Source organism: Rutilus rutilus (assembly GCF_951802725.1).
Source record: "Rutilus rutilus genome assembly, chromosome: 13".
NCBI classification, from domain to species: domain Eukaryota; kingdom Metazoa; phylum Chordata; class Actinopteri; order Cypriniformes; family Leuciscidae; genus Rutilus; species Rutilus rutilus.
In genome coordinates this window covers 20,694,014-20,704,773 of record NC_140218.1, presented here as the reverse complement: position 1 = coordinate 20,704,773, position 10,760 = coordinate 20,694,014, and the positions used below count along the sequence as shown (strand labels likewise).

The following is a 10,760-nucleotide window of genomic DNA, read 5'->3' as shown; positions in this document are numbered from 1 at the left end:
CCAAACTAGATTCCAACCAACAGAGGGTGAGATTAACCTAGGATTGCCAATGAAGTGGAACGGGCTGTCAAGATGAACACGTGTTTAAACGGCTGTGACATACAGTACGTTTAGGAAAAGTAGTAGTCACACTGATAGGGAACTCCCCGATTAGTTTGCAGAGGGTTTTTACCACAACTCTAACCACCCATTCTCAGTTATTTCGATAATTCTGAGGAACTTGAGAGTTTGTTATACGAGAGAGAGACTGTTCTGTGCTTCGTAAGATTAAACTTTGGGCCTCTTTGCATTCCTTATTTCATTAATGCTTCTCCTTGTACAAAAGAACAACGTCACCCCTCATTTGCTTCACTAATACAGCAGTTTGTCAGGTTCTGGTGACTGAGAAACAAGGAATGATGGCACAGCATGATGACAATAAGATGACATCAGTCTTTCACCAACTGTGAACAGCATGAAAATGCACTGTTTTTCCTGTCCACTCCTCCACACTCCATTGTGTCTCAAAGTTATGGTGAGTTTGAGAAGCCCCCCCAAAAAAGTGACTTTTTTTCTTCAAAAACGACATGCATATAAACTCTTCAGTAGGCTACTTCCTGGTTTGTGGCAAAAATGAGGAATAGGACAGTCCACAAAAACAGATATACAGTCTCTCTCTCTCTCGCTCTCGCTCTCTCACACACATAGTCATAAGCAGATGGTGAACCAGGGGAGTTACATGGCTGTAAAACAAACCTGTTTTCTTTGTCCACCTACACAGCGCTCTGTACACAGCGTCTATCAGATTGCAGCCTACTGGCAAGGTGTGGCTGAAACCAGCAATGTACTTACTGTACATGACTACAAGCCACATCTGACGACATGAAGCCACTGCGTTAAGAGCTTGTAGCTTCGAGTAAAAGACACAATCCAACACAAATCCATGTGATGCAAAATGTAATGTTTTGCTCTTTACACAATCGCTTTGTTTCCATATTACAAATTAGTGAACAAATTAATGAAAATTAATATTTTTATTCATTGACCCTCATAATATAGGCTACCCTATTTTTTGCACAGAGAAACATGGGTCGCATTTTCTTGGGTCGAGTTCTTATTCTGCAAAAAATTAAATAAAATTGTCATTATGTACATTACACACACATTCATACATATGTGTGGTTTAGGATCAGTTCCTTCCCTCCATGAATTCTTAATCACACTGGATTAACTCTACTCAATGAGCAAGACTAGAAACTATTGGGATTGTGTGGAAGCTGGTTTAAGCTAAATGAGCGTCAGGAGTGGGATTACAGTTAACTGCCACTGGTGTCTGGGTGTGTCTTACAGAGTCGGTTGTTATGAAGAGCAGTAATTTTTACACTTTCTAGGAGACACCCTGAAATGTGGCGTATGTGGGAACTGACTAGCACCTCCGCATCTAAAACATGAAAAAATATGTATCTGCATTCACATGATTAAATGGAGGTTCAAATCTCTCAGTCCACACTGAAAATGAGGGATTCAAAATCTAATTTAAACCTGGAAATACATTTTGAAAAATGAATTTTGAAACATTTTAAACAAAGTAACTTCACAATGTAAAATTACAAAGAAAATGTCCATGTCACTGAAGTAAATTAAGATTATCACATGTTATGTAGTTATGTAACAATGTAACAGAAACTACAAAAAAGTTAAAGAGAAGCATTACAGTACTTGACTGTGCAAATACAGATCAAAAATGTGTTGTCTAATGCAACACAATATGGTTACACACAATTAGAATTTGAATAAGAAGGCCTGTTTAGCGTCTATCTTTCTTAGGTACCTGCATAGAGACAGGTGTGTTTGAGCTTGATATTTATTGAGGTTTTGTTCTTTGTTTGACGTTTTACCTTTGTGTTATGTTCATGACAACACAATCCTGAAAAATATGCCTCAATAAGCTGAGCAATTAAAACTATTGTCTAAGATCTTTTTATGGGACATTGATCCATTTTGAAATCAACATTAGCTCCAATTTCCATGTTTTACACCTAATTGAACACAATAGCTTAAAAGAGATCAAATAAACAGCATCAGTGCACACCATTCATTGTGGTTGAAAATGTGCTCTCACATTACTGTAATGTCAAAACAGTAATCTTTAAGACGATTAATAATGAATGGTGTTAGGTTGGAAACACTGAGAAGAATCATTTCCTGGAGTGTTTCTTTTGTTCTGAGATTCTAGCCTCTAGTAGTTGCTGTTGCTAAGACACCCATTTCCTAGGTAACAAGCAGTTGTTTACATTGGCCTGGCTAGTTTGAGTTAGCATGCTCCAAAAGTCTCTTAAGTACATGGACTGAATAAACAATGTTTGACTGTCATACCATTCAATCACAACCAGTTTAGATGTTCCAAATGGAGACAGCAACTTTTTAAAAGAGGAACGGAACAATAAACAGTTAGTAATCTCCAAAATCACAGTAAGTTGAATACAATTTTTATTTACTAAATTCAAAGTAGCTGCTAAGCTAATCCACCATTACTAAAAAGCAGTATTTAAAAATTTTTCCTTGATTATATGTAATGTGTTTTCTCCATTTTTTAATTGTGTGTTACAAAATCATAAAAATCTATTTATTGTTTTGCCAAAATAAGTGTTACCGCTCAAATCATTCTTTGGTACAGCAGTTTCAAGGTTATTTTCTCAAGCAATTCCAGTGACCAATAAATACCAAGTTGAAATGTAGCCAAGCATATCTGATGTTGCTGTTTTCTGGATCACTGGCTCTACAGAGGTCAGTCGGGCACTGCTGGGCAAATCCCTTTTCTTCTCCATGGATCTGGGCTGGCAGGGGGGAGTGACCGTGATGTCATCTGAGAGCCAGGTTGAGCCCCGTCAGCACAGAGAAGAGCCAGGTGCTGGACAGAGACAGGACACACAGCATGTCCGTGGATACACACAGCAGACGATGAGCAGCCTGGGCCAATCAGACGAGGAGGAGAAGGGCAGCCCGCTGAACGCTGGGGCAGAGGTTGTGGTGCTACAACATGTGAATGGAGCTGAAAGGCAGAAGGAGAAGAGCAAGGAGATAAGGAGACAGGCTGCTCAGATGCACAGAGTAAAACATCTGGATGCAGTCCCGCCAGGTGTGTGAGATTATTAGTGGGTTTTTTTTTATATAGATGGAGATGTTTAGATGTTTTTTTATACTCATAGATTCTGTACTGCAGTTTGTTTATTACTTTCATTACTTATTTTAGATGTCACTGCACTATTAAATTCATTCATTCAATGAGCAAATGTTGTCTGGCAATAAGGGGATACAGTGAGTAGTATCTGGCTGATCACATGAGGCGACAAACAAATAAATACATTATAAGTATTATTCAATTATTTTTTATCTATTACTTGTTTAATAAGAAAAAAGATACCTCCTATAAAACACTTTATCACAACTGTAACTTGGAATGCAGTCTTATAATTAATATTTGCTGTAATTATAATTTGAATAAGTATACAAATTATTTATTATTAATAATAATAATATATCTTAAAAAATATATTATTAAAAAAATTTATTTCAATGCTTTTGAAATATCTAATGCTTGAGATCAGTGGAAAAGTAATAATACTTCTGTTTAATAATTTACATAAAAACAAATGTAACTAATTTGAATATACTGTAGTGTTGTTGTTAGTATTGATACGTTTTGAAACATATCCAGTTAAAAATGCCATTTAATGATATATGACTGAAGTCAAAACATTTCTTTATATCTACAACTTGTTAGTAAGTAAAACATTATTATATTATATTAACGCTGTATTTATGGTCATATTTTTTATTTACCATTATTTTAATTATGATATAATAATTATAATTGTTGTTACCATTGTCATTAGCATTATTATTATTATACCAATTAAATCATTAAATTGAAAAAAGTAATAATGGTTCAGAATAAAAACCTTTTAACCAAGTTGGTTTGGATGGGATATTTTTTTTTACTGTGATTTTTTTTTCCCTTTAACAGTATTTAATATACTGGTAGTATTGATAGGTTCTAAAACAAAAATCTAAAAAGGCCACAGTACTTGTAGAATGACTCAGTTAATCAGCGTTCTGTAAAATGGCTCAGTGCCAGCAAACAAACTAGACAACATGATACAGGGTTAAGTCTAGTCAGACGTGCACTCGCGGGTCAGGAAAAGGAGGTGAGATTAATTTAACACCTTGTTGGATCAGGTGTCTCCCACTAGTCCAACTCTGATCCGCCCCCCCAACTGACGCACGTTATGACACTCACCATTCTTACAAGGGTCATTGCCAATTTTCCAACCATCTTTTCATTGTATGTCTCGATAAATAATGTAAAATATAGCCCATGTATTATTTTTAATTTACACTTAGTTTGTATTTCTTTGTGTATGAAAAGGTTCAGTGAGCAACTCATTTGTTGAGAGGGACAGAGACAAGCGGCCTGAAGATCCACGGGGCCCCGGACCCTTCTTCTTCTTTGGGGGGAGCAATGGGGCCTCCATGTGAGTATATAAAAACCCTTTGACCAGGGTGTTTTGGATGGAATCTTTTTTGAAAGATTCATTCATGAATAAAACATTTTCCATGTTGTTTTATAGTGTGTGATTTGTCATGTGTTATACATGATTTGCAGAAATCAGTTCAATTTGACTAAAAGTTTGGAGTGGGTCCTTGAGAGGCCTACAACCATATAATCAATATATAGACATACCAGTGGCTTATGATAAATAAAGAAATAGACAGATTTTCCACTTCTTGAGAATCTATCATGCACCATTTTTTAAATCCTTTCAAACATGATATCTTGGTTTGATCTGATATATAGAGTTGTTTCATATTGTGAGGGTCGAGGCTGGAAGCGCATATTTGACAAAACCAGGACAGACTACAAGCTCAAGTGGTGTGAAACTAAATCACCTGCTACCTACAACGGCTTCAAAGCAGGTGATCTACGTTTCATTATGTCAAGATCACAGCAATCATACACAAAACATTCTACACTTTGTCTGTTTTTTTCCTTACAGGTGGCCAATTGCTTTACCAGATACCCAATAATAAGGTCTTGACCACTAAGATTGGCCTTCTGAACAGCCTACGGGAGTATGACAGAGTCAGCAGCAAGGTTAATTATGGATGTGGAAACAGGTTAAAAATGAATATACTTTTTGATAGTACCAGTTACACAAATCTTTTACAGCATTTTCAGAATATCAGTCATGTTTACTTTACTATATGTTACCACTGGAATACTCTTCTTTTATCTAACTGCCGCATTTACATATACAATTTTTTTACATGTTGCAGGAGGATGAAGCTTGAGGACTTCTTTCCTGTCACTTTCCGTATGGATATGAAGGATGAGAGAGAAGCTTACTTTACAGGCACGACTATGCGTTATAGAGATACAGACAGAAACTAGATAAAGATATACTGTTGAAACCATATCTTCAGTACTTCATCATCAGTGAGAGTCTAATGAATGTAAAATTGATGTGGCCTTTAGGAATATGCAATGATAAATCCAGCATGTGGATCTGCAAGCCGACAGGACTTAATCAGGGCCGTGGTATTTTTCTACTGCGGATGCCAGAAGACATCACAGCATTCAGAGAACGACTGCAGAACACAATAGAGAAGAACAGGAAGTCGCCTTTCAATTCGCCACAAGCTCTGATTGTCCAACGGTAAGTATAGCTGACGATTTTAAAAGATCACATGTTTTAATTATATGTAATCATGCTGTGAATCATGGCCTTAGTGTCTTATAATCCTGCTAAAATTCATGTACAACTCCACAGGCATCAATCAAAAACAGCTTGATGTCTACATGCTAATTTTTTCAGTCAGAAATCAGGCAACATTACAAAATACAGTAGTTGTGCCACAGAGTAAGCTAACATGCATCTTGTACTCTGCAGGGTGGCTGTGATCAGGGCTAGTTTCTGTTATGCTAGCTCAGCGAAACTGCAAAGACTATTCTTTTGTTATTGAGGTTGTTAGAACCGTAGCTATATATATATGCTTCATTAGCGACTGTTTCTATGGACCACTATACGTAAGCCGTCCGCCATATTGGAATGCTCACCGTGACTTTCTACCCGGATCTGTTCACGTCCTCAGACTCGAATTTTTGTGTTTCTATCAACACTATCAATGCCGAAATGAAACTGCAGCAGTCAGGTGGTAAAAGTAAGAGCTCTGCAAGTTGTTTACAATGCTCATTATTATCGTAATGTCATGTGCTTGGAGACATGAGGTTATTTAACACAGTCTCTCGTGATGTTTTGCAGACTCTGCTGTGCGCGTTCATGTGTTTTGAAGGAGGCGTGGCTTTGGAGACACTCTGAAGGGAGGGTGGGATCTCATGCTTTTAAAGCTAGCTTGCTATTGCTAGCCTCTCCAAAATTGCCTTCCCTACCTTTAAATCTCGGCTGAGGCTTCGTAATGCTGTGGCATCTTGGAAAACTCAGTGATTTTTACTGTGAGTAACGACACGTTGACCGTTCCAAGATGGCGGACACATCGACGTGTGTGGAGCAGTCGAACGTGGCATATACGTATACATACCTACCATGGTTAGAACAGCATGGCAAGCAATTTGCCACTGTAGTAAAGGATGCACAAAATTAACACAATAATTAGTAAATAAATAAATATTAAATCTTTGAATACTAATTAAATGTATATTTATTAAATATTATTTATTAAATTATTAATAAATACCTGATACATATTCATGTTAAAATGAGTTTTTAAAAAGCGTAACCTTAATCAGTACAAATACATTTTTCTCTGTTCTTCTGATTATTTTAAGGTACATCGAGAACCCTTTGCTACTAAAAGGCCGGAAATTTGATGTGCGGTCATACTTTCTAATTGCTTGCACCTCACCATACATGGTGTTTTTTCGCCATGGTTATGTCCGATTGACATGTAACCTTTACGACCCCAACTCTGACAATATCACGGCCCACCTGACCAATCAAGTAAGGCAATGTGTTTATTTAAAAGACTAATTAATGTTAATATCTATATGCTTGTTTTTAGGCTTTAAGATACTACAATTTGTCCTTTGTTGCAGTACATGCAGAAGAAAAACCCTCTCTACAGCCTGCTAAAAGAGGAGACCGTTTGGTCCATGGAGCGCTTCAATACATACATTAATGAGACATACATGCTGTCAAAGGGTCTGCCCAAAGATTGGGCTCTGGGTCCTTTCGCAGTGAGTTTGATATTTTTTTTACACATCAAAGAGGCAATATCCTTAAAATGTTTCTATAGATTTATATAATAAGTGATAATCAAAAAGATCAAGTGAAAATATCTGTTAACCTGATTTAGTAGGAAGATCTACATGTAGGCTATCTTTCAAAGTACTGACTGCATGTAGATGTATTCAAACTACTTGAAAGGATGCAGATGTCCTGTTGTCATGGTAACAATGGTTTTGGGAGTAGATGAAATATTAAAAGGGAAGCTCATCAAATTTATTGAGAAAGATGAAACTGAATAGGAAAATAAAGATGTGGTAAATTAAAGGCAGTATTTTATCTCGGAGCTCAAACCAAAATTTTATTTTTGACAGGCGAATATGAACTCTAAAACAGAGGAACAACATTTCATTTGAGATTTCAGTAACTAAACCAAATGTTTTGTCATTCTGCAGAAAAGGATGCAAACTGTCATCATGCAGTGCTTTCAAGCTGTCAAAGCCAAGCTGGACTGCAAACTTGGTTACTTTGACCTAATTGGCTGTGACTTCATGATTGATGAGGATTTCAAGGTGAGACACAAAAGAGTGTTTATAGGGACTTCAAGAATGGAAATGTGTGTGTGTTGGAAGCCTGACAGGCTTAACGGAGTCAGACACAGGAGATTAGTTTTAGAATTATCCACCGAATGTGCTAAGACGCATTACAAACATAAAGTCTTTATTTATCTTTTCTGTAATCTAATCCTCTTTAGTTTCTTCAAGACAATTATGATACAGTTTTTAATGCTGGCATGATTCTCTGGAAACATGATGTTCAGAGGCCAGTATTGTCCCCCTATGGAGCATCCTAAATTCAATCTCTGCCAAGCAGTTGCCAGGCAACCCGTGTACTGTCAGTGTAAACATGCGTTCCCAGGCCAGGCACATTCTGGTCTCCAGGTTACCAGATCATGAATTCACACATAACAACCAACAACATTTATATCGGAAGATATTACACAGCATACTTATAAAATAAGACTATAACAGTACCTTAAAAGCCTTGCATTGAAATATTTACACTGAACATTTCTTCCTCAGTGAGATGTGTACGTGTTTCACACTCAGTGTCAGTGTTTAATCTTGTCATACTGTTTCCTCTGCACTAATCACAAGAGAAAAAAAAAAGTTTGTTGTTCATATCTGTGGTTTAGCTGAAATACGCATTTACATATTTTACTGTAAAATGAGTATAGCAATTTGAGTAGGGTAAGACTGCCATCTACTGTTAAAAGTGTGTCTCAGAAAGTAAACTGTAATGTGTTGCAGGGTTTTCGTTGGTACTCATGAGCACAAAGGGTGACATGTAAACGAAGGTTCCATTTTCTTTTCTTTTTTTACTAGATGTAATTTCTCTTTATTTTATTGCATTGGATCCATGCATAGTTATTTAGATCATTTACAGAATTACCTATTTTCGTGGCATTATATATTATTGTGGCAAATAGTACTAGTTAAAAATTTGGAAACACTACTATTTTTAATGTTTTTGAAAGAAGTCTCTTATGCGTATCAAGCCTGCATTTATTTGATAAAAAATACAGAAAAAAACTGTAATATTGTGAAAAATTATTACAATTTAAATGAATGTTTTTCTGTTTTATATACTTTCAAATATAATTTATTTCTGTGATGCAAAGCTGAATTTTCAGCATCATTACTCCAGTCTACACTGTCGACAAAATGTTTTCATTACAGAATTATGGTCACCTTAAGAAAAGATCTTGTTTGTAACTTTGTAACCTGAGAAGTCTTGATTGTGATGTGGTGGTTGTTTTGGGCAGGTCTGGTTGCTCGAGATGAACTGTAACCCTGCCCTGCATACTAACTGTGAAGTACTGAAAGATGTGATACCGCGGACAGTCACTGAGACACTTGGTGAGCTATTTGTTTCACTAAATAATAACTCAGAATGCATTAAATATATTTAACCCAAACATTCATATTCAGACAATTATGTGCAAACAAATGTGTTTTAAAATACAATGTATCAACAGTGTGAAATTTCATGCCATTCTTAATGAGATAAAAAAAAAAGTTTGTTAGAATAATGTGTGAAAGTTGTGAAAATATATTGCTTGTGATGATACATGATTAAAAAAATGTGTGACAAATGTTGTAGCTGTGATATCCTTTCATTTCAGACCTTTCTTTGGAAATCTTTAATAAGTCTTGCTGTGGACTGAAACTGCTTCCACTAAACAGTCGAAGAGAGTTTAAATTGCTGTATGGTGGTGAGACTGCGGCCATATCCAAACAGAGGCAAAACAAAACCACCGTGCCCTTCTTGACCCTCCATCCGAAGAGCTGCTCCACCCACGATAACACAGATAAAACTGTTGCCTTAGAAACACAAACAGGGAAATCAACTAATAGGTACAGCAAGTGTTCTGAAACTCAAGCCAAATTTCCTTTCCCATCCACCGCCGTCCACTCTTCCTCTGTTTTGTCCAATACCAGCCCACCTTCACAACAACCTGTGGAGTTACCAATGAAACAACATTCAACAGTAGCAGCTATATCACGGGTTGCAACATCCAAAGCTCAAGAAACAAACCAGCCTCGACCATACCAGTCCAGGCCTGTCCGTGCACGTGTGGAGTTGCATCTCAGCAAGTGCACCTGGCATCAACCTGCAGTGATATCCAACCTTAACGTGCCTCCACAACCGGTGAGAAGTGCTGTCAGGTCATTGTCTACACCAGCCCTGAGCAAAGGCTCAAACCCCACACAAAGACTTGGAACTCAAGGCTGGCAGACAGACAAAGTTATGCATATGAGTTACAACCTAAAGATGTCCAAGATTCAATTGGCTGAGCCATACTCCCTCCACACTGTGGGGACAGAAAAGAAAGAGCCCAAAGAAAAGAAAAAAGGAAGATGACACTGCACTTTTACATCAAAAGAGTTATTAATAAGGGCTTCTTCTCAAAATAATCAGAATTTGCTTCTGCTCATGACTAATGTTGTTCCTCATCGCCAGAAGCATCATGCTCATTTAAACTGATGCTCCTGCTGATTATTATTTACGTCACCCATTTATATATCATACATCATCTATCCTCCCCTCATACCCCTCAAAACTCTTGACTTTGCTCTATGGAAAGCAAAATGAGTTAAACTTATTAAAATGCCAAAGCTGCTTTTTTCCAAACAATAAATATGCATGGTAAATACTGAGTCTGACTAAAGTCTCTGCAACTACTTTATTTATTATGACCGCCGCTAGCGCAGCTAGCGAAAGCGGTCATATAGGGATTGTCAAAGTTTTTTTTTTTGTTTTTTTTTGTCATCTACTGAATTTTTCGTCAACGATACCAGGGACACAGAAACACCGGGGAACATGAAATTTGGTGAGCATGTAGCCCCACTAGACTTTTACGGAAAAATTTCGTTTGGTCCCCGGGGGCCACTCCCCCCCCCCGCACTGGGTCCCCCCAAACCCCAAAAATTCAGTTTTTCCTAAATAACTACCTGAACCGTGGCACCGAGGATG

The 10,760-nt window shown here is 37.2% G+C and overlaps 1 protein-coding gene across 1 annotated transcript; it reads left to right on the top strand.

The window, feature by feature from the left end:
• Positions 1-2,805: 2,805 nt before the first annotated feature.
• ttll10 (tubulin tyrosine ligase-like family, member 10) lies at positions 2,806-10,760 on the top strand (the record flags this gene model as incomplete). The annotated part of the gene is made up of 11 exons (XM_084428296.1): positions 2,806-3,118; positions 4,409-4,514; positions 4,838-4,956; positions 5,037-5,157; positions 5,317-5,393; positions 5,516-5,696; positions 6,827-6,998; positions 7,094-7,234; positions 7,679-7,795; positions 9,049-9,142; positions 9,409-10,760. The coding sequence occupies 11 exons, from the start codon at positions 2,806-2,808 to the stop codon at positions 10,146-10,148; spliced, it is 2,181 nt and encodes a 726-aa protein (XP_084284422.1). The 3' UTR covers positions 10,149-10,760.